The sequence below is a fragment of the Molossus molossus genome, unplaced genomic scaffold (assembly GCF_014108415.1).
Source record: "Molossus molossus isolate mMolMol1 unplaced genomic scaffold, mMolMol1.p scaffold_m16_p_11, whole genome shotgun sequence".
Lineage (NCBI taxonomy): Eukaryota > Metazoa > Chordata > Mammalia > Chiroptera > Molossidae > Molossus > Molossus molossus.
In genome coordinates, this window is record NW_023425346.1 from 47,590,954 (window position 1) to 47,616,625 (window position 25,672).

Here is a 25,672-nt window from a genome sequence, read left to right on the forward strand (position 1 = left end):
AAATATTTCCTTTCTTTTTTTATTAAAAAAAAATTTTTTTTCCTACTAAGACCTTTACTTTTATTAAATTAGAATTTTAGGACCAGTTAAAATAATCACTTTAGTAAGGATCATTTTCAATATTTTAGCCACAAGTTTTATGTATATTTTTTTACATTTCAATTTTTTTTTTTTAATCCTCACCCAAGGACATTTTTCCATTTTTTGTTCAGATAGAGTGAGAGGGAGAGAGGGAGGGAGAGAGAGAGAGAGAGAGAGAGAGAGAGAGAGAGAGAGAGAGAGAGAAACATTGATGTGAAAAGGACACATCGAGTGGTTGCCACCACATGACCAAACAAGGGCCTGGGACAAACTGCAACTGAGGTACAGGCCCTTAGCGGGAACTGAACCGGGGCCTCTCTGGACCACAGGCTGATGCTCTAACCGCTGAGCCAAACTAGCCAGGGCTTCACTACTTCTTTTTTTTTTTTTTTTTTCCTCACCTGAGGACATTTTTCCATTTTTTGTTCAGGTAGAGTGGGAGGGAGAGAGAGGAACAGGGAGAGAGAGAAACATTGATGTGAAAGGAACATATCGAGTGGCTGCCACCCGCACAACCGACCGGGGCTGGGGACAAACTGCAACCGAGGTACATGCCCTTAGCGGAGCCGACGCTCTAACCGCTGAGCCAAACCGGCCAGGGTGGGCTTCACTTCTTAAAAGCATGTAAGTAATATACATTCTTGTGCTTTTTTTATATAGCAATCACATTATATGAACAACTATTCACTTAACCCCCTTTAATAGGGAGTGAACCAAATATTTTCTGTGTAACAAGTGACTCGTTGTTTATAATAGTTAGCCAGGCACATTAATAATTGTATGTTATTATTTAATTGTTAATGATGATTCCACAATTCTTTTGCATATTTCTAGAAACTGAAAAAATTATGGCAATAATAGAAAGCCTAAATACATCTCTTCAGGCGGCACAGGAGACAATTACAGTTCTTCTTCAAAACTTGAGCCTAAGTCTAAAATTCAATTCTCCAGTCTCTATGTCATGGCTTGTATTTTGCCTAAAAACCCTGTGTCTGTATGTGTTTAAAGATCACACCAAACATTTGTGATCAGCCTGCATAGATACATTTTTTCTGTTTTTCTAGGCTCTTTCAATAATAAACGATGAAAACATTTCTAAGACATATACCTAAATAGCAGGAAATTATGTATAAAGTTTGAGAAATACAGTACGAACAGGAAACTGCGGGCAAAGAGGGGACTAAGTGTAGCGAGGGCCGCCAGGGGTCACTCCGCCTGCTGGGCAGTGGCCCCTTTCCAGGGGTGCGGCGGGGGGCGGGGGGGGGGGGGCGGGGCAGCAAATGCTGTTGGATGAGGACGCGCAGGGTGGACCCGTGCTGGCCTCTGCTGGGCCCCGGGGCTCCAAAGGCCCTGTGAGGCGCAGCACAGGCTGGGCCGTTGATCCAAGAGGTGTGTGTTGCTTCACAACCTTAGGAGTTCTCCTGGTTAAATTCAAAACTAGCCCTGTACAGGGGTTTAATAAGCAAGGTAACTTAGGAATGAGGCTTGTCCTGGGGAAGTCACAAGCCAAGTAGATTTCTGCCGAAAATATTTTCTTTCAAATAGTAGGGTTTTTCTTTTCTTCTTTTTTAAATTAGTTTCATATCTTATGAGCAATCCTAATAAGCAGAGCTAATATACCTTTCTTCTAAACTTTAAGTAGTAGAATATAAAGTTTTTGTATTCGCATTGTTAAAGATACAAAGAGATTACAAAGTTCTACATCTGTAGAAATTTAGTAATTTTAAATTAGAAATTATATATTTGTTTCAAAATTTTTCTCTTACCTTCATTTTTTCAAATTGAGACAGAACTCGAAGTGCACGAAGAAATTTAATGGAAATAAGTGGTTTAAGTTCTTCCCGGGATTTGCCTATTAAGTTAAGACAAAACACCTAGATATATGAAAAATAAAGAACAGGATTTAATTTTAACTTTAACAAAAAGAATCTATAAAAGGAACTTTGTATTTATTAGAGAAAGATACAGTCAATGACAACAAAAAATATGCCAAAGCGTTAATATATATTTCAATACATCTTCAAAATAACTTAGAAACAATTTTGTGTTAAAATCACTTTAGAAAGATTTTAAAATATTTTCTAGTAGTAAGAATACATGTCACTGAAATAGACAAAATTTATTTGATATTCTTTATAATTAAGGATTATATTTATATCTAATTTTAGTTTGAAATGAGATTAAAAATCAGGTTCATGATTATTTTCAATATAGTAATAGTATACAATTTATTCATTAAAACAAAATTTGGAATATATTTACATGTGCATCTGTATATAAATATAGTTAAGACAATATAGAGAATTAGATTTTAGAGGAGAGGCATCAAGAAGCATATGAATATTGCTAAGTACAAAGGATAGAAAGGTAGTAAGGTTATTTTTTAAAGTAAACATATATGCATAAAAATGACTGAGGTTTAATAAATGTTAACCGAGATTGAACATGGTAGTATAGTTATGATTAACTTTTATTGTACCTTCATATATTCTGTATTTACAAAGCAACATAAATGAAAAAAATGCGTTCTTTTTTACCCTATACTAAACAGATGGTCTTGAAGTCGGCATTAAGTAAGGGTATCATTTACCTCAGCATGGAGAAATATGGACACAAGAACAAGGAAGGTGAGTTGCAGTCTGGTTTGGTTGGAGTAAGAGGTTAATTTTCAAGAAATAATTTAGAAGACAGAGGTCACATATTTTAAGTTGTTGTTTATAGACTGAGAAGCTTCAATCATTGCTTATAGAATAGGGAGCCGTTTGTTCAATTCAGCAAAAATTACTCAATATCTACCATGTAACATGAATTATTTTAGGAATAGGGGATAAAGAGAGAACCAAATTGAGAAAAAATATTGTGTCCTCATAGGACTTATCTATCAGTAAGGGAAGAGAAGCAATAACCAAAATCAATTAATAAATTATATAATACATATACCCTGGCTGGTGAGGCTCAGTAATCAGCCTGCGGACCAAAGGGTCTCCGGTTTGATTCCCAGTCAAGGGCACGTACCTGGGTTGCAAGTTTGATCCCTGGTCCCAGTCAGGGTCATGCAAGAGGCAACCAATTTATGTGTCTTTCTCATATCAATGTTTCCCTCTCTCTATCTCTTTCTCTCTCTCTCTCCTTCCCTCCCTTCCACTCTAAAAATCAATGGAAAAATATCTTCAGATGAGGACTAACTAACAAGTAAATAAATAAAAATTATATAATATTGGTAGATGCTTTGGAGACGAAGAAAGCAGAGAAAGGAAAAGCAATTATTGGAGCTGCTGCAGTTTTAACTAAGGTGGTGCAGATAGACCTAACTTCAAAGTTTCATTTAAGCAGACATAAATGAGGTGAGCCAGCAAAATGTCCAGGCAGATGGAAGAATAAGTGCAAAGGCACTAAGCTGCAAGTAATCTTGGCATATAGGACATGCTTCAAGGCCAGTGTCTGTGGCACCGTCCACAGAACGGGATGAGGGGCAGAAAGGAGAGTAGTAGGATAGAGGATTGGATTACGTAGAGATTTGTTGGCCCTTGTTTGCAAAGACTGGAGCTTTTACTCTGAGTGAGACAGAGTGTTTATTGGACGGTTTCAAGAAGAGCAGTGACTTGCGCTGACTTCCGTTTTACAGCAGTAAAGAATCCGTGGTTGCTACGTGGAGAACAGAATGAAAGTGGAAGCAGGAACGTCAGTTTGGAACCTACTGCAGTGATCGAAATGAGAATTTCTGGCTGCTGGGATTGGTGTGGTACTGGTGAAGGTGATGATAAGTATTCTCATTTTGAATACATAATTTGAAAGTTGAACAAACAGAATTTAAATATTTTAGAAGGCTGATATTTTCCAGATATTGTGCAATAAGCCTATTTTGTTAGCAGTGGATACATAGGTGACTATTAGAATAATCCAGGAATAAAGTGCTGAATTTTAAGTTTTGGAATGAGAATGATAGACATGAAACATTCCAAATGAAGAAATATAAGATGTCGGTGACTCAAAATGTATGGAGAGGGAATAAAGTAAATGGAACAGTGAAAGAATGAGAGTAAAGAAAGAACAGCACCCTGGCCGGTTTGGCTCAGCGGCAGGAGCGTCGGTCCTCAGACCAGTGTCCCAGGTTCGGTTCCCACCCACCAAGGGCACGTGCCTTGTTGCAGTTTGTCCCCAGCCCTGGTGGGGGTCATGTGGGTGGCAACCACTCCATGTGTCTCTCTGACATCGATGTTTCTCTCTCTCTCTCTTCCTCCCTTTCCTCTCCCACTCTATCTGAAGATAAAATACAAAACTGTCCTCAGGGGAGGATAAAAAGAAATAAAGAACAGCAAATCAAATAGCTTTGACATTTTGTTTGACATACATACGTACAATAACAACCATGAAGTCCAGCCTGTACCAGCCATTAGCGAAGTAAGCTTTAAAACCATATGCCATCCACTTTAGAAGCATTTCCAGAATAAAGATGTAAGTGAAGATCATGTCAGCATATTCTAATAAGATTTTTATCGTCTTTCTTTGATCTATATATATATCTTCAAAAGCCTGTGGGAAAAAAATGTAAAGATGAGCATACATGTAATCTCTAAAAAGTCTTTTGGCATGAGAGGCACGGAATGCCATCTCTAGTAAACAGACGGTGAGCTAAGTCACAGGTTCTAGTCTCAAGAGCTGGTTCACTTAGTTTGAATTTATTCACATAACCCACACATATCATTTTCCCATCCAGTGCCTGTAACAGACATCATTAATTGATCCCACAGCCACTTCTTCTAGAGATTGAACTTGGTGTGATAATTGTTCTAAATAGTGACCCAAATAAGTTAATCAAATTTAATATAAGAGGCAGAATTTTCAGTCACGCCTGACATGGTTCTTATCTCTAATTCTATGTAGGCAACTCACAGACATATGCTGCTTGCTAATAACGGAGCAGATATTTTTTAAAAATTGTTTTCAGAAATCCATACTGCTATTATAAGAAAACGTCACAAAGCATGTTTCACTGCAGAAACAATTAGGTACACCAGTGGAAACACATAAGTATGAAGTAAAACTATGATAGTTTCTCGAAAGCTTTTCAGTTTTAATAAGCCAACCTTAGTTTTCCTGTGGGGGATGCAAAGTTTGCTAATGTCATTCATAGCAACTTAAAAGTGCTTTTATTTTAGCACTGACAAAGGCAACAAAGTACCAATAATCTCAGGCAGATTTGTATCAAAGTCTATTCAAGGTTAAAACCTAGACAAGGATTAAAATAATCTTATGCAAAGAATGGTGTGATTTTTATAAACCTACTGTTAAACAGAAGTAAATATAAAGTAACAATATAGATACTGACTTAAATGAACCAATTATGGAGTAAAAGTGTCTATAAAAACAAATCATAATGGAGGCTAAATAAAAAAATTGTATCATCTAAAGTTATTTTTAAAAATTTTATTTTATTATGCATATTTATTTATTGAATAGGTATGTAATGCAAAACAATATAAAAAGATGTACAGAAGTCTCCACTCTAATTAAACTTTTTAGAAAATAGGCAAAGCTAATCTATGGCAGTTGAATTGCACATACTGGCTACTGAAATTCTAAATGGAGAGGGGTCAGAGTATGGTTCTGAATTTCTGGTAATGCTCTATTTCTCAACCAAGTGACAATCGCACAGATGCGTTCACTTTGTGAAAATCTTTTATATTGTACATTTATTATTTGTTCAGAATGTGTAATAAATGCCAATATAAAGTCTACTTAAAAATACATGCAGCCCACCCTGGCCGGTTTGGCTCAGTGATTAGAGCGTCGGCCCCCAGACCAATGAGTCGCGGGTTCAATTCTGATCGAGGGCACGTACCTCAGTTGTGGTACATCATGAGGGAGGCATACAGTCAGTGTGTCTCTCACACAGATGTTTCTCCCTCTCTCCCTCCCTCTCACTCTCTCTCTGAAGAAAAATGGAAAAATATCCTCAGGTGAGGATTTTATATATATACAGCCCTGGCTGGTTTGCTCAGTGCTTAGAGCATCAGCCCACAGATCAAAGAGTTGCAGGTTCAATTCCAGTCAAGGATATGTACGTCGGTTGCAGTTTAGTCCTCAGCTCTGGTTGGGGTCATGTGGGAAGCAGACAATCAATGTGTATCTCTCGCATTGATCTCTCTCTCTCTCTCTCTCTCTCTCTCTCTCCGCCCCCTTACCTCCCTCCCACTCTATCTGAAGATAAATGGAAAAATATCTTTGGATGAGGATTTAAAAAATATATATATATATATTTGTTCCCCCTGTTCCGTGTATCTCATAGTTAACTATTTCTCACGTATTCTTCTCTGATCTCCTTTAATCAAATGAAGCAAATAAAATACATTTTATTTTTCTTCCTTTCCTACATAAAATGTAGCATGTCATACACTGTATTCTAGATCTTTTTTTTTTTTTTTTCACGTCTTATCGTGTCTTGCAATATCAGCATACATATAGCTCCTGCACTTTTAAAATAGCTGCACAGTATCCCATTGGATGATTGTCCTGTAAACACCTATTATGGACTATTTTTGCTTTTCAATCTTTTGCTATTATAAAAAATTCTCCATTTAGTATATGTTCAGTTATTTGTAGGATAATTTCACAGAGTTAAGATTGTTGGGTTAATGGGTAAATATATATACTAAATAGGTACCAAAGTATTAACACATTCGTTTTGTATGTATTCATTATTAAACTTTCTTTTCTATTTTTTTAATTTGACTTATTTAATTTTAAAATTATTTTTGTTTTTTTAATTACAGTTGAAATACAATATATTAGTTTCAACTGTACAAACCCAGTGATTACATATTACATAACTTACTAAGTAATCATCTAGATAAATCTCATACCTATTTGACACCACACATAGGTATTATAATATTATTGACTATGTTCTTTATGCTGTACTTTACATTCCTGTGACTATTCTGTAACTACCAGAAGAGCAGACTCAGCACCCACCAGAGTCCTACTGAAGTAAGACCCACTCTGTGGGGTGGACCCCTGCACAGCTGATTCTCCACAGCGACTGCAACCAGTCCTTGAAGCTGATGAGCCTGGGGGTAAATTTCTCCCATTGACATGCCAACACTAATCAAGTCACAAGTACAACAGGAGGGTGTACACAGCCCACAGGGTATGTGGGGGACACACCTGGAGTTCCCTTCTCAGGTGAATGGGTAGGCTGTGCCACTGGACCCTACAGGACACCTGCTACATAAGGCCACTCAACCAAACCTAGGAGATGTGGCAGATCTACCTAATATATAGAAACACACACAGGAAGGCAGCCAAAAGGAGAAGACAAAGAAACATGCCCCAAATGAAAGAAAAGAACAAAATTCCAGAAAGAGAAGTAAACAAAATGGAGACAAGCAATCTATTAGATGTAGAGTTCAAAACATAAGGATGTTCAGTTATGATGAAAACCTCAACAATGTGTCGCCTGTGGAGGTGGTTGGCTGCTGCATCGACATCTGAAGCTGTCCAGCAGTTGTGCTGGTTCTGGGACCTGCTGGGAGGGGCAAGCCAAGGTCAGCTGCTGCCTGTGGTCTGCCTGGGGCCACCTGGCATGAGTTACAAAGTGATATGTAGATGGCTGCTACTTGTGCTTTACTTGGGGGTGCCCAGGGAAGGCCAACCTGTGAACCGAGACCAGCTGCTGCTACTTCCGGGCCCACTTAGTGAGCAGTACCGGGCACATGGAGGCCAGATGCTGCTTGTTTGAGAGATTTTAGGAAAATATGAATCATAAACCAAGACAGACCATTCATATGGAAAAGCCACCGGAAAGAGCTTGGGTGCACCCACAAGTTGGGTGGGGTGAGATCTCAGGGAGTCACCAGGGTGGGGCGAGGTTGATGGAGACTCAGATACGGCCCCTGCGGCCGCTCTGTCTGGGAGGGCTCTGAAAAGGAACAACGGCCTCTGCCAGCACTTCTGTCTGGGAGAAAGCTGTCCCTCACGCTCTGCCCTGATACGGGATAATCAGTTCCTCCCTGTACGTCCTGGTGCCTTTGAAGGTGCTGCCACAGTGCTGGAGCTCAGAGCTCAGAGTCTGAGTCCTCGTGTGGGCCCTTTAAGAGGAGCTCCGGGACTGCAGTCTCTGTCTCACCCAGCCACAATCCCCGCTGGCTTTTACAGCCAGAAGTTGTGGAGACTTCTCTTCCTGGCACTGGGACCCTGGGCTGGGGCCTGGTGTGGTGCTAGGACCACTGGCTCCTCAGGGGTAATCTCTGCAGCCAAGATATCCCTTCCGATTTTAATCTGCCGTAGGAGGGTGTGGGACCAGCCCATTCCTCATCTCGGTCCCTCCCACCAGTCTCAATGTGGCCTCTCCTTTATATCCTTAGTTGTAGGACTTCTGTTTAGCTACATTTCAGGCAGTTCTGAACGATGGTGGTTCTGTAGTTTAGTTGTACTTTGGATGCGGTTGTGGGAGGAGGCAAGTACCACGTTTACCTGCTCCGCCATCTTGACCGGAAGCCCTTGTTTCTCATATGAAACTTTATTAAAATAAGAAGAATTAACTAACTTTTAACATTCCTTTTTCCCACTGTCATTCATATAGTTTGATATTGTATTATTAATTTAATGTTAAATGAGACCTATAGAGATTTTAAAGAAACTGTGATGTTATGTCCTTCAAAATTAAAATCACAGACTGTGAATTTTGGTGCTATAGTAAGTATTATGAGGGAAACTAATTTGGCATGGTGACCTTACAAATTAACAGACTTCGAATGTACCTTTCCCATAAAAATTTCACATATTCTCACTTACCAGAGCTCCTGTGCTGAGCAAAGTGACAAGGCCAATGAAGCACTTAAAGAAACTGTTTTCTACTATCTTGCAGCAGGTTTTCCTTATGTTTTGCCAAATTTTTCTTCTCTTGGATTCTCTACTGATTTGACCTGGTAAAGATCTACGTTCATAACCTGTCAAGAATAAAATTGTTAAGGAAAAAAAATCTTGAAAATTCATAAAAGAATAAACATCTCAAAGTTTCTACCATCTGCTTTCAGTTAGTTATTTACAGAATCTAATATAGGTGGTCTCTGACTTACAAGCATTTGATTTTTACCCATGCTGTACTGAACACTACAATCACTGAGAAAAACAAAACAAACAAAAAACACTTGTGAGTTTGGTAATTAAAATCAACTGTGAAAGGCAGAGATGACTCAGCACATTCCCTAAGCCTGCAGGACAGAGTCTGAGAATAGAATTTATCAATTATAAAAAAAATACACACACTTTCATCATCTTCTGAATATCACATTGTACGACGCCTGAAAATTAATCCTCTGAAGATTCACATAGTATAACAAGCATTGCCATTTAAATTCACAAATACTTATAAAAGATTAAGAGGGATATCAGTTCAATCTGTTAAATTGATCTCAGTTCTTAGAAGACATGGGAATGAGAATTTTGTCTGAGGCTATCTAAGGAGGTAACCTGAATTGTGGAGTACTTTGTGAGTAGGGCAGATGTGCATGGCTATTGAACTCAACCTTATGTCATCAGGAGAGTTAGCATAAGGAAACCTAAGGAGAGGGAATGATTTACCTGTAAGAAAATGAAGAAATGAAGGTGGGTGGAGTTTAAAGTCAACACTTTTTATTTTAGAATTTTACCTAATGTCAATTTATATGTCTTTGGTCAAAAAATATATATATATCTAGGACACATTTCTTCCCTCATTTTGGATGATACAAGTTCTACAACTCAAGCTACTGAGAGCAGATTCTTATTTTGAATATAGGTATTTGAGCATTTGGCAGTTTCCATTTTGATGCTTTCCAGTGATTTTAAAGGTCTAAAACCTGCAGCCATTTGTTAATCTTCCTAGGAAACTAATTTTAATTATAAGTCATCAAGAGATGTATGTTACATATCTAGTGAATCAACCAACTAAAGCCTTATACATTTCTTAATGTGGAATGTAAAAATGTATCATTATTACATGATTTGTTTTCCTATGAAAGTTATAGAATGTTTTCATATACATATTTAAATGTTGACTCCCTTCCACAAGGCATAAAAATACATACCCCTAATTCAATCATTTTTACAATCTTATAAGGTAAGTTTTATCATAATCTTCACTTTACATATTAGGAAATGAGTCAGAGAGAGGCTAAGTAAAATAGAGGTCTGGGATTTGAACTCAGGCTGTCGGATTCCAGAGCCCACTCTCAACTACTGCATTAGACTCCCTAGGAAATAGGCCCATTTCCTTTTGTCCAAATGGTGACTTTTTTCTTGACATTTTAATTTTCTATCAGAATTCATGTGCAAATGTGTATGCACACACACACTGTGTGCATTCCTTACCCAAATTAATAAGTTTTCTAAAATTAAAAACAGATCCAATAGTATTATTTAGGTTAAGAGAAATTTAGTCTAAATTTAATATGATAACCAAAGAAACTTTTTCCTTACTGTTTTTATGATGCCTTGGCTTTTCATGCTCATAGATCATTTCTTCTTCTTCAGAGATAGCAATATCAACCGTACTGCATTCGGATGAGCTAGATGGCTTTACCTTCTGAAAAGTAAAGTCCCACCAAAAATGTGAATAAAGTTTCATTTACTCACTGTAAAGTTTACTTCATTTTTGGAAATAAAAATATGCACATAAAAACCATATCAATTAATATTAAAAAGAACATACATATCTCTGTGATTGATGGTTTAGAAAAATTATTTTAAATTAATTTAAGATAAAGTAATATTTACATTAAAATTAACATTTAGTTAATAACACTGTTCTCCAAAATGATGTATAGGTTATCTCCAATTTCCAAAAATATTTTAGTTCCAAAGTTTTCTTGAAGTTATTCACAAAGTCCCCAGTATGTTATTTCTGTTAGATGAATAGTGTCAGAATAAATCACCCCTTGATGCTAAAGATGGGTAGACAAGAGTGTACTTAGTGTATATTGTAGAATCTAATCCAGACATTCTTATGCCATTACAGGATGAGACTGATGTGAAGTTATCCGGAAGTGAAATGAATAAATGGTACAAGGAATAGGGTCAAGGATAGACCTGGGAAAGTTGTACCAGGACTAGGCAAAAAGGCTAGTTACAGAGATTGACATTTTTTCTCACTCCATTCTTGACTGAACTTGAACATTGGCTAGGATAAAGTAGTCACGACTTCGTACATGTGATAATAATGTAAGTGGCATGCTTGGTCTTTACTTGAAATGATTTTCTCACAGCGCTTTATTTTACCTTATTGAAAAGTGGACATACAACATACCATCCTTTAAAATGACCAAGACCCTAAAGTTCATAGCACATAACATTATTTTTCAATTTAAAAATTAAGGTAAGTATTTAAAACATTTGGAAGAAAAGCAGTCTTAGTTCTTAAAAATTAAGAAAAGCTCTAGATAGAGTATATAAAAAAGGAAATTATAAATATTTTGTCCTACTTCTTGGTCTTATGCACAGTAAATGTCAATGAAACATAATTAGGAAGCTTTGTTTGCTGAAACTTTAATAGTAATTGTCAGTAAGACGTCATGGTGCTCAATTAAAAAATATATCCAACAGAATATTACTCTTAAATATACAAATCATTTTTAGTGTTTTATTTCTCTTAATTTTTCTTTATTTCTGATGAACTAAAAGCTATGGCTATTCACTGATTTAGAGGTAGAAAATAAATATATGAATGTTATATAATGTTTGGGTATTCAATCATTGAAAATTATATACTTCATATGTTTTTTAAGAATTCTTAAAACCATTGCCCCAAACTCTTTGATGTAATTTTTCCCCAGACTTCTTTTAGTATATATTATTTTAAATTTACAAATAAATCCATTAAGATTTAAAATTATAAATAATTTATTTTAGTAGAAGATTATTTAATGGCATGAAAAAATGACCATGATATATTGCTATACAGTGGAAAGTTATAAAATCCAATTTAAACTTTGATGTTATTTAAAAAAAATTACAGTTACATATTTGTAATTTAAAAGGATAAGTGCTTAAATACCAAAGAAATGAGCATATATCTCTGAATTATGAAATAACATGTGATTTTTATATTTTATTTTTTGGCATCTGGTAGATCAACATCCTAAGTATTCATGGGCTATGTAATCTGGAAAGTATCTAATTAAATTAAATACATAACTAAACATACAAATAAGTGAACAGATCTATGAGTAGTTAACCAATCAATAGGATCAAATAACTATGCAAATTGCAACTTCTACAACCTCAAGATTTATATTTAATTCCTTCTTTCCTTTACATTTCAATATCCCAGACTTTTTAATGAGATGTAGAAAAGAATTTTCTAGAACATCTCACACAATGTGCTGTGACAGATAGCAATTTTACCTAGACATGGGTGGTAGTCGAAGTCTTAAGTGAAGATACAGAATTGTGCTAGAGAGGAATTTTCTCCTGTTTTCTCATAATGATATTATTTAAAGAAAAATGAACTTGAGATTGAGTATGCTACGTAGTCAAAGTTTCCCTAAAAACAAAGATGCCTTCACTAAGAGCTGGAAAGACTTTGAATAATTAACACTCAACTCCTATGATAAGGCCAGAGCAACTGTCAAGCCAGAAGAGGTTTGGAAGACAAAATAGTGCCAGAGACTTTGGGGAGGTGGAATGAGGCATTCTTTGACCCCCCCTCTCTGGTGTCTATGAGTAATCTGAAGTGAGTCCCTAGTGAGGGCCAGTGAAAGAAGCCCACAGTGCCATTGTGATCTGTGTAGATGTAGCCTTCTATTAAACTATATCTCCTACTAAGACTTCATTATGCTGCTTGCAAATGAAGACAATAAAACTGTATCCGCTAGGGTGTATGTATGCATGTGAAAAGCAAGTTAACAGCAATAGCTACCCTTCTTTGAATCTGTCCCACCTTTTTTGTCCAGGAGTTTATAAAGCCACAAACTGTTCCCAAATCAAACTGTTGGTTTCTCTCTGTTCTTTAAGTCCAATTCAATTACATATGTTATAATATATGTTGCAGAAATGAACTAACAAAAAACTTAGAATTTTAGCAAGCAAGAAAGTATCTTAGTGGTATTGCAATCCAATCTCACATTTTAAAGATGTCCAGGAAAGTTGAATGATTTCTTCAGTAATACAAATTGATTTTGTAAACATAGTTTTCTTCACAATGCTTTTCATCACCCCACACTGCCTGCTTATTCATTTATAGAATTTAATAATGATATTATCTAATGTTTACACAGTGTTTATTATATATTGTTATATGCACTACAGAAATATTGTTCTTTATCTTTATATCTTCTTTTAGAAATAGATACAATTTTATCGTCATCTGTAAACTGAAGTTTAGAGAGTTTAAGTAGCTTGATTAGGAGCATAAAATCAGGAGCAAGGAGTAGTATTGCTAGGACTGAACAGGTGATCTAACTCTGAAACTTCAGTGTTGATTCACCTTCTTATCATCAATGCCCGAAATCAATAACAAGCAATCAGGATATTGAAATATCTTACCTCTTTGCTGCTGCCATAACCCGACTTGCTCTGAATCTCCTTATTATCCAGATTTTCTATATCAGACTCCCCTGAAGCAATGGGTACAGTTTCAGAGACACTAGGACTAGGGATGAGAGACTGAGTCTCATTTTCAGTCATTGTGTTTTTTTCTGTGCCACTGCTTTTTTCCTTGTCCTTGAGGAAATCTTGGGTGGTGCTCACTTCAGAAAGGTTATGGTCAGAAATATTCTCTGTAACAGGTGGATCATTTACATTGCCTATTGTGTCCTTGGGAACATTTCGTCTTCTACACACTATTTTAGAAAGCACACAGTCTATTCCTTTCTTAATCCTTGCCACCGCAAGCCGCAGATTCTTTGCTTCTTCATTTTCTTCAGTTGTTGCAGCACTGTATGAACTGAAGGAGCTCACCAATGCCAGAAACAGGTAAAGTATCTAAATGAAGAAGTAAATGAAGTTAAGTGTACCTTATTTTTTGTTTCCCATTAAGCAATAAGAAAATCCTTAGAAAAGGCTGACCTGAGATTTGAAAACAGCATATGAACTACAGTGCTATTCAGTTCTTACTCATCTACAATGAATGGGTCAGGTGCTATGCTAGAGGTTTGTATAGCGAGATAAATCTTAAGGTCACAACATGCTATGAAATATTTGTTTTTGTTTTATAGAGGAAAAATACAACGTTTATAGATGGTATATATCAAAGGTCACACAGATTGAATTCAAGTGGATCTTATTCCAAAGCTTGTTTTCTTTCACTGAACCAAGTTGCCTCTCACAAGGTGAGAAATGAATTGCTAGTCCAGGTGGCTTACTTCAGTTCTGTCCCAGGAAGAGGTATAATGACATCTTCATGGATTCTGCAAACTCATAAGGAATCTTACTGGGAGGGGTCTCTTCCTGGTTCTGCAGCCTACATCTAATTTTTCTTGACACATGCAAGCACACGAATTATGTAGGCTGATTGATTATTTATGGTAATAAATTTGGCCAAATATGAAAAAGATATGTGATAGAATTATTAGTAATATTTGCAAGTTATTCAAACTCAAGGGTAATGTATTTTTTATCTTTACTAGCACTAAGAAATATGATCAAAGCATGTTCAGTTTCCAGAGAATCAAATTTTTATCTTGTTTGTAATTGTAGGCTATAGATGATATTTTTAGCTTCTAGTGTTAAAGATTAATATTGATTATTCTCTTAGACTTAAAGTAATAATTTGAGCATTTTGTCTATTATAGACATTTCTACTCTTCTTTAAAGATTTAATTTTATGCTTTACATATTTTTAGAGGGCAAAGTTCAAATGGCATGCATTATGTTTACGCATATGTATACCGTAAGTCCTCATTTAACATTGTTCATAGGTTCTTGAAAACTGTTAAGTGAAATAACATATAACAAAGCCAATTTTACCACAGGCAAATTGGTATGAACAAGAGCTAAATTCCTACAGCATATTTCTGGTCACAAAACATCACCAAACTTCTAAATAAAGATCCAAAACATTTCTAATAGTAAACAATACAATAATGTGAGATATACATACATTTACAAAATATTAATGAAAACAAGTAAGACAATTATTTTCCAACCCGCTTATTCTACTTCAGGGTCACAGGTGGGTGGCCGAAACGACGTTAAACTAAACGACGTTATTGAAGAAACTGCTGTATATATAACTTACATAACATTTTCCTGCCTCTGTTTCTGATTTCTTTACACATTAAGATCTACTCTTAAAATAATTATACTGACAATTAATGCGTACACAAAATAAAGTAAGTCTATAAAGATCTCCAAATATTCATTTATTAAAGCTTCTTTCAGAATTTGGGATCTATGTAAAGAGATGAAGTTCTCAGATACTCTGATAATTACTGTCTTTCTCATGTGTACACACACCTGAGAGAATATGAACTGCCACAATATAGTGTTCAATCCCAACGGACTGCTTTTACTTCTCTATACCTACATCTTCATCTATAGAGGAATAAAGTTCAAATAAGGTTCATATGGAAAACAGAAACATTATTGCAGATATTAAGGTCATCAAATAGATCCTTGTACTCTTAACCATATTTTGGTGGAGCAATAAAATGCAGAGTACAAGATACCTCAAAACTGGAAATTTCTTACTGGTGAGATCAACTGAACAATGGACATATTTTCTATAACCTATGACAGAATCCCAAAGGGCAAACTGAAAAAAACAACAATGAACCACAACAAAATATAGAGATTAATATGCCAATATGCCCAGAGTTTCATATGACTGTTCTCACACTTGTGTCTCACTTGACAATAAGGCCTACATATAGATAATATGGGAAGTGCTCCATGACTCTTATAGAATCTACAATATGAGCCTCTCTGTCATTCTCTAAAAGCAGTAAGTTCAAGGTATAAGAGGACATGGCCAAATATAATTTGAGGTAGTTGGTTGTGTTTTTTCCCCTCCTTGGTTTGGTTAAGTATTAGGCACAGTGACAGATAACAAAAGGATGTTCGGTAAGAATTTCATGACTATAAGCTTCATATGAGCAGGAACCACATTTTCTCTTAAGCAGACAACTAGCACAGTGCTAGGCACAGTGTTAGTGATAAATAAATATTTGTTGAAAAATGCATTAATTGTAGAATAAATGAAAGAATAGACTTTGTGCCAGAATTTGGATAAGGAAAAGTTATTCTACAACAATTATATTTTTAAAAGCTTGCAATCTAATCTGGGAAAGTCTTTATATGGCCATCGATTCTAAATGACAGCTTTGCGGGATAGAGTAATCTTGGTTGTAGATTCTTGCTTTTCATCACTCTGAATATTTCTTGCCACTCCCTTCTGGCCTGCAAAATTTCTTTTGAGAAATCAGCTGACAGCCTTATGGGAACTCCCTTGTAGGTAACTAGCGGCCTTTCTCTTGCTGCTTTTAAGATTCTCTCTTTGTCTTGAACCTTTTGCATTTTGATAATGATGTGTCTTAGTGTGACAAGAAAAAGTTAAAGGAGTTCATCACCACCAAACCATTATTATATGAAATGATGAAGGGTCTTTTGAAGAAAAATATAAAATATATGAACAAACAAAATGGCAATGAATACATATCTATCAACAATGGAATCTACAAACAAAATGAACAGGTAGAACAGAAACATTCTCATAGATACAGAGAACATTTTGTTGGTTGCCAGATGGGAGGGGGGTTGGGGGAATGAGTGAAAAAGGTGAAGGGATTAGGAAGTACAAATTCATTGCTAGACTGACAAACCTCAAAGGGAAAGGGGTTGGGGAGTGGGAAGAAATAAACCAAAGAACTTATATGCATAACCAATGGACACAGACAATAGTGTGGGAAAAGGCAGGAGGGGGACGGGAGTGGGGAGGAGGGGGTCAATGGGGGAAAAATGTGGAACATCTGTAATACATTTTACATTCAACAATAAAGATTTAAAAAAAAAACTTGTAATCTAAGATTTCTTATATCACAGGTTTATATACACACATTCACACATACCCACACACAAACATATACATGCATACATACACATATAATAGGAAGGTTAAAAGGCTAAAAATGAAGTTCAAGATACTCTGGAACCATGGTACAGATGAACTTTTAAGCACTATAGAGTGTTCTTGCTTTGTTCAAGTGGGCTCTGAATTTAAACTAGCCTGGTCTCTTGAAGGGTTGGAAAGGAAAGCTAGGATGAGTAAATGACTAAAGCTGTAGAGGTTTGATTACTTCTTCTAATTTGAGGATTAATAAAGAATGAATTAATAAAGAAGGATGGGAGAAAAATTATATTATAAAAACTTAGGGTTACTTTCAGTCATAGTGTCAGAACTAGATTCAAAACACATATTTATTGCTTTTGTGTTGAGATAAAAGGTGAAATAACATATATAAAACAAAACATTCAGAAGTGTTCCCTGAAATTTGCTCTCTTCCTTACTTCATAGATAGCTACCTATCATGTGAGAATTGAGCAACTCATACCAAAATAAGGTAGTATGGAAGAGAAAGAAAATTCAAGATTTGCTGAAGTAATTAAGTATCCCTATAAGGCATGCATTATGGTTATCTTTATTCTCATGTTAGATATTGGCAGGGTTTAAGAGGCTGTGTAATATGCACAAAAGTCATGTAACTGGTAAGTAATAGAACTAAAATTTGAACCTTTTGCTTGGACCTGAACTCTGTATTTATAACTGCACTTTAGATATTTGCTTTTGTATATACTTTTTAAAAAAAAGATTTTCACTTAAGCACGTAAATCATTATTGGAATTTTTTGGGTGGGTAAGATAAAATTAAATTTTAAACATTCTGAATACCTTTCTTTTATACCTATGCTGTAGGTTTGGTGTGAAATTACAATGCTATAGTACAATGAGTTGGAAGTATGTGGGAAACAAATCCACAACATCAAAAATTCTCTCCTTCCGTATTTCCCCTTGGGTTTACTCTAGTGTCATTACCAAAATGCCCCACAGCTAGATGTCTGTTGAAGGGAATAAAGCTTAAAAGATTTAGTAAGCCAAGCAATATGATATGATAGCTGATCAATTAGAAAATGGAGTTCACATGACTCCATTTTATCCTGAAATCCCTCTGCCCATAGACTTGAAGTTTCTGATCAATAGAAATAAGAAAAATGAGAAATAGAGTGGAGTCCAAAAACAAAGAAACCCAGAAATCCAATCATATAATTACCTCAGCATTTCTTTGCTTTTGAAGTGTGTGTGTGTGTGTGTGTGTGTGTGTGTGTGTGTGTGTGTGTGGTTTACCTCAACAGCCATCAGCCATAGCCCTTTCTTTGGGAATAGAAACCTAGATTACATTTGGGAAACCACCCTCATACCATTATTAGTCATATGATTTGGGTTTGTATTGACTCCATCTCCAGCTCAGAGAGGACTCTGAATGGCTAACATAGTATATATATTAATATATCTCACACCCTGGGCAATAGAGATTGGTTCAAAAATGAACATATGACTCAGAACTAATAAGATAATAAGAGAAATTTGCTATGACTTGTAAGAAAAAAATAGGCATTTTCTCTTCTATTAGACTTGATATGATAGGAAGACTTGAAGCTTTAGCCTGAAGCAACCCTCTTGCTCAAACAGAGGCTACCAGCCAATAAAGGGCATAGAAAAATACAGATAACAGATATACAGAGACCTGTCTCTAAAGATATTGTTTGCACATATGTGTCAGTGGAAGTAAAATCTCTGATATTTTGAGTTATGTATGCTGATACATATGTGCTCATTTTTGTTTCAGCCAGTTAGAACATGTAGTGTTTTATGTCACTTGGAGTTGAAAATGTACTAATTGCCACAAAGGCAGAGGATACTAAAGTATTTTTGCATGTTGGGCACTGTTGGGCTTTGATGATGCAAAAAACAGTCACAAGCCCTTCCTTCAAGGAGCAGTTTAATAGGAAAGATAGACAAATACATCAACAATGAAACATAATAGCAGTGTGATGAGTGTGTGACACGGGTTCGACCAGGGCGAAACAGAAGCAATGGAGGAGGCTACCAATAGGTGAAGTCTAGCTTGTGAGGTTTTTGTTTGTTTGTTTTTTTAGTCTTTTGGGAAGTGTACTTAATCTTTATCACTTATAAGTAAAAAGCAAATATGGAGTCCTGTGGTTTTTTTGTTTTTCCCCATATGAACAATTTTCTTTTATAAACCATTCCTTTTTCTTAGAAGTAAAAGCTACTTACTCAATTCGTGTAGCATCACTTCAATTACTGGATATTAAAAGTGAAAGCTTTCTCTCTTAGTTAATGCATAACAAGTTTAAAGACCAGTGGTTTTTTAACTTTGCTGCACAATTTAATCAAATAAAGATTCCTGAAAAATCCTGATGTCCGTGTACCAACGAAAATCAGAATCTTTGGGAATGGATTCAAGGCATTAGTATAGTATATTTTTATTATTCCCCCAGGTAGTAATTCCAATGTGGACCCAAGTTTGACAATTAGTGTTATATGTATGTAGTTCTTAAAATTTAATGTTTACAAATCACCTGTGAATGTCATTAAAATGTCGATTCTGCTCCCATAGGCTCAGAGTGTCTGCATTGATAACTATCTCCTACAGGAGGCCAATGCTACTTTGAGTAGCAAGCCTATAAATCAGTGCTAGCCAATGAACAGATGATGCACATCGCACATGCAGTTTTTCTGTAGCCACATTCAAAGCATAAACAAAAGCAAGTGAAATTAATCTAACATGTTATTTAACTGAATATATAAAATTATTATTTAAAAATGCAATTCAATATAAAAATTACTAATGAAATAATTTACATTCTTTTTCTGGGTAAGACTTCAAAGCCAGTGGATAATTTTACACGTGGGGCACACCTCAAGTTAGACCATTCGTGTTTCAACTGGTCAATAGCTACCCGTGGCTAGGTGCCACCACATTGGCCAGCACAGTTATGGACCACTGAATCCCATAAATCCACATCATAAAAATACTAGACTATCTTACATCAGTTTCCCAAGGCAAACTTGAAAACATGGATTACTTACCAAAAAGTTTCCAATTAAAATGACCATCATGTAAAAAGGAACACAACTGAATTGGTCTGCTATTTTAAAGCAATCCCATAAAGTCTCTATCCACTCTCCACAGAGAATCCGGAACACATTCAGGTAGGAGTGGAAGAAGTCAATCATGTGCCAGCGTAGGTGCTGACAGTCTGTGTCTAAGTTGTAGACGTAGTCTTCATAACTCGAACCATACAGCTTCATGCCAACCACAGCAGAAAAGAACATGAATGTGAACAAGAGCAGGATCAAGTCTTTCAGGGCCACCAGTGACTTAGCGAGAGTCAGCATCAGCATTTTAAATGCCGGCCAGTATTTCATCAACTTGAAAATTCGCAACTGGCAGAGCAATGTAAAAACAAGAACGAGAAACAACATACCAAAAAAAAAATCTTGGTTACTATTTATTATTATATATGTTTAAAATTTCTGTCAGCATTATATACATTCACATATTTACTCTTATGTAATATTCAGGATTGAGCATTGTTAATATTAACCACTAAAAATTCATTTAATACATCAATGTATAATTTTTTACACAAAATCCATACATATCCTCTTCGATTGATCTGTCAATACCCATTCAATATTATACTGTTATAATTACTCTAGTTTTATGTTTTAATATCTAGTAGGGCAACTATCCATTCTGCTTTGCTTTTCATAATACATTAGGTAGTTTTCCACATTCTGACATATAAATGATATTGAAAAAAGCCTGTTAATTTCCACTGAAGTCCACTGAAGGTTCTATTGTGTATTTCTCTTTTAAAGTAACACATTTAAGACCAAACAACATTCTACGTTTAATCTGAATATTTCCCTTTTCACTACATTTTTTTATTTCTATTGATACACCACAGATTACTTTAACATTTTAGCCACTATATCACAATGAACTTGGTCCTCTAAAACCTCTATATAATTTTTATATGTGCTTTACACCTTCTGTAACTTTTTCTAGTATAGATTTGGCTTTCTGGACTCCAGAACAGGACTTTGCATTTATCCATGTAAACCTTAATCATCTTATATTCAGTCTGTTACTAGCCTTTCAGATATGTTGATCCTATCTTTGATCACATTTTCTTTGTTTCTCAGTCTTGTTTCATCCATAAATTTGATAACTACATCTTGCATAAATTTCTCTCACTCATTAGAAACCTTTTTATATGAGGATTAAGACAGGTTTTCTTGATTCCTGCTACCTTCCTTCAACTTGTTACTGGAATGTGACCATATATTACTTATCCAATGCGTAACATTTTCATAAGTACTATTCCAACAACATCATTCCCTTGCCTAGTTTTCTGATTCTTACCATCACCCTTCATTGCAGACATATACTGATTCTGACTTAATACATTTTACAACAACATTCTGCTAGCCTGACTGGTGTTATATAAAGTTTTCTACCCTATACTTAGAAATACTTGATTCCAGTTCCTTAGTTACACAATGCCATTCAGCCTCTGGGGCTCCTCAAAACCAGCACAGTACCCCTGGCCCTGCTTCCTAGAACTACATCTCGGAGTTGCTACATATTTCCTTTAATGCTTTGGTGAAATAAGAGCACTGGAGACTGCATACTTGGTCCTGGGATATTATTAACCCATTTAATACTCCCAATGTCCCTGTGGTACGTGTTTTACTATTCTTTCCATTTTATGTTTGAGAAAACGGAAATAAATTTTCATAAAGTAAAATTTAGGTCTTGGATTCTACTTACCACCCTTAATGGTCCAAGAAAATCCAGTCCATGAGCATCCACTAGAAAAAGTTCTGCTAAACCAATGAACACAATTAGGCTATCAAAAATGTTCCAACCTACTTGGAAATACCCATATGGATGCAGGGCAATTATTTTAAAAATCATTTCTGTTGTAAAAATTCCAAGAAAAACCTAAATAAAAACAAAACACATGGATGATAATATGACTTCAATAGCTCTATCAGAACCCTCATAAACAGAAATTGTGACTTTCCAATGCCACATTCTTAACAGTTCTCCTGTGAATATCTGATTGATTTTGCAGTCTATATTACAACAACAGACTCATATATTTTATTTAATAATCTAATGTCAAACACTATATACAAAATCATCAATTACATATTTTTTAAAGTCAGTCTGTAAGAAAATGAAAGAATATTTGAGGGGGAAAAGTCTTTTTATTTTGAATAGTTAGTTCCCTTTGGTATATGGAGTATTTGTTAAAATATTTAATTTTTTAACTTGTAAAAGAATTTAAAAAGTACATATGTGACCCAGAATGAACCTATGGAAACTGCCTTTTGAAAACTATACTGGCAGAAATAATGAAATTACTGTTTTGGTATCAAGTAAACGTGTAGTTCAAAATTAATAGCAGTTTGTCTGTTTGTATAGGTACAAAGCAACTAAACAATAACAACCTGATACAAAGAAAAAAAATTAAATACTCTATATTTGTGTGAATGTGATTTGTTTTTAAATTCACACAAATCTGTTTTGCATTTTGCATTGTATGGGATGAAAAGGATAGGTGAATCCCAACAATACCTTGCAAAGGATAAGTTCCAAGCTAAGGCAAAGACAGGTGGTGAGAGCAGTCAGGGTCAGGTGTGGTCAGGATTCAGAATCAGGTGTCAGTGAAGAACTCGGGTCTGTTATTTGACTTCTACTCTACTTTGCTCCATGGGGTATGGTACCAAGAGAGGGTATACTTAAGGAAGGAGAGGAAATTAATACTTTCCACTTAATCTGACTGCCAAACAGCTAGCAAAGACTCCCAAATTTAAATGGTAGAATTTTAAACTCTAAGTATATAAACCTATTTGGTGATAGGAACATTTACAAAGCAGGGCTTGGGGCAGTGAAATGGGGAAACATGAACACAATACTTCATCTAGTCCATTTGCAACATATTGGAGTTATAAATTAAAATAATGGGATAATGACAATTAGAAAAGATTGAAATTGAAATTGCAAATAAAAATAACATAGAATAAGAGCCTTACCAGGTTTCCAATACTGAGTACACTGGTGAATGCTTCACTCATTGGATAATGTTCCATGGCCAAGAAGAATATGTCTCGAATTATGCATATAGTGAGAAAAAGATCAGTAAATGGATGCGTTATAACCACATGGACAAACTCTTTCAATTTTATCCAACAGGGAGAACAATTCCAGATCAAGAAAATTTTAGCAAATTTATACCAACACATTGGGCATCTCTTCTGAGATTTTGTATGTTCTGCAATGAAGAACAGAACAGTTAAATTTTAGCAAATTTCCTAAGTTTAACTAATAGACAATTTTGACCTTTGCATGTAAAAGAGCTTTTAAACTAGACTTCTGATTGGGAATTAGGAGAGAGAGAGAGAGAGAGAGAGAGAGAGAGAGAGAGAGAGAGAGAGAGAAATATTTTATACTAATAAGCAGAGCAAAGTAAATTTCCTTTTTTTCATGCTAGCTGAATTAGACAAATAAAAATGAGACAAACTGTGCATTGGAAGCAAAACATAAGAGTATCTGTAAAAAAATAAATATAGATTATAGCTGAGAGTATTATAGTTTATAATTTCTAGATCTTTATGCTTTACAAAATGATGCCTTTCAATACTGACCATGATAATGAGTTACTGGTCATATGTTAAAAAAGCAGAGTCAATATAGAAAGGACCTTAATATATTAATATTAAATATATGTTCCAAGCTTTATTTTTAGTTACAAATTGCCACTTCTATGTCACTTTCAATGTTAAAAAAAATTCCTTGGCTATCTTGGTAACTCCAATGTTTAAAACACTGTATGTGGAATTTTTATAAATTGTTCAGCCTAATATTCTCATGTTATTCTTTAAATTTTAGTTATCAGATAGAATTCTGTAGCAATTATAGAATTTCTATAAAAGTGAATCTTATGATTAGTACCTTTCATAGTTGCAATATATTTTTTGCTTTACCTTCTTTATGTCTGAGAGTAGCATCATCCAAAATATCCAAAGAAGACGTTGGTGATCTTTTCTTCATTTCTATTTGTGTGGTCTTGGTCTAAAAATAAATTTTATGAGTGTAATACTGGCCTCTTCCCTTTGTAGATTCAAGACTATAACTATAAGAAGGCTTTTATCCTCCTTAAAAATGCTAATTTTTACCTCCAGAAGCTTCTTTTTCTTTTGGAAAATGTGTATAACTTACAACTCAACAAAATAATTTTATGCTATGCGGTCAACTATAAAAGGAGTAAATCAGAGACATTGGTATTACCCATATTTGACAAAAAAAATTCAAAGTATAGTATAGGATTATTGTGAAATATCCAGTTGGTAAACATTCTATTAAATAACAATATTCCTCTAACACCTTAAATTTTTCCCTTGACAATATGTTAACATTATAATTTTTCAAATTCTCTTGATAAAATCAAAATTATTTGGTTTTGTAATGATGAAATAAGTCTTGAAGAATGTAAGATAATAGGAGATTTCTAAAAATTGCTTTGGTTAGAACATATATCATAATTCCATAAAGGAATCACTTCTTTTTGTCTCTCATATCTCTTGAGTAATGGTTTTAAGATATCCTCTGCTGTCTTGATGTGGCTACACAGGGTTTAAAAAAAACCTTGCATTGAAAAGTCACTCAAAACTCCTAACTTTGACGTAGAGCTTACAAATTCTATACACTCATAAGTATTACAAATATAGTTGGAGATGTTTCTAGAGACTATGTATAAAATTTGTAATTGGATTTAAACGGTAAGAAATTCATAATGGGTAGATGAATTTATACCACAGAATTTCCACATTTAGCACTCACAAAGAATGACAACATTTATATATGTGTTAATTTGGGGTGAATAGGTGAGGATACTCTTGGACAGAGGTAACTGGCTTAAGGGATGCTGCCCCCTTAACACAGAGGGAATTGGGGTTGAGGCTCACCGATAACACACACGCATTATACTCAGTAAGTTCTGCTATGTTCTCTCCAGAGAGGTAAAAAAATCACATTCATCTCACTCAGTACCAGTCGAATTCCCTCTAATTTTACACATATTGGATCTAGAGGAGGTGAAAACCAACTGTATTACTTACTGAGTTCCATTAGCAGACTCTGCAGGTTTGTAGATATTGGTCCCCTACCCCCCCTTTTTTAATTCAAAAAGTAAGCTAAAAAACTGAGGATGTAAAGTTATTTACTTAAACCATGATTATTTAAGAAATTATTTTAGCTGACTTATAAAGTTACATAAAATATGTTATAAATTATACAATTCCAAATTTCCATGAGATAAAAACAACTTAAGTATAATTTTTTCTGCTATTAAGATCTGACAAGAATTTCCCCAGTGTATCTTCATAAAGATGACACTTTGGTGATATAGGGAATAATATCTTCCACTATATGCTTACTACAGAGAAATTACTTCTCATATAGCTGTTTCTGATAGTGACAATATTTGAGGGAATCACACCAAAGAACAATTCAGTAAAG

At 35.1% G+C, this 25,672-nt stretch overlaps 1 protein-coding gene across 1 annotated transcript in view; it reads right to left on the minus strand.

The window, feature by feature from the left end:
* The window catches only part of SCN7A (sodium voltage-gated channel alpha subunit 7), an 85,200-nt gene that overhangs the window by 14,666 nt on the left and 44,862 nt on the right, over positions 1–25,672 (minus strand). The window contains 9 exon segments of the mRNA XM_036253331.1: positions 1,848–1,955; positions 4,441–4,614; positions 8,878–9,032; positions 10,543–10,648; positions 13,606–14,043; positions 20,167–20,523; positions 21,917–22,090; positions 23,188–23,426; positions 24,139–24,226. Of these exon segments, the coding sequence (XP_036109224.1) occupies positions 1,848–1,955; positions 4,441–4,614; positions 8,878–9,032; positions 10,543–10,648; positions 13,606–14,043; positions 20,167–20,523; positions 21,917–22,090; positions 23,188–23,426; positions 24,139–24,226 (1,839 nt within the window).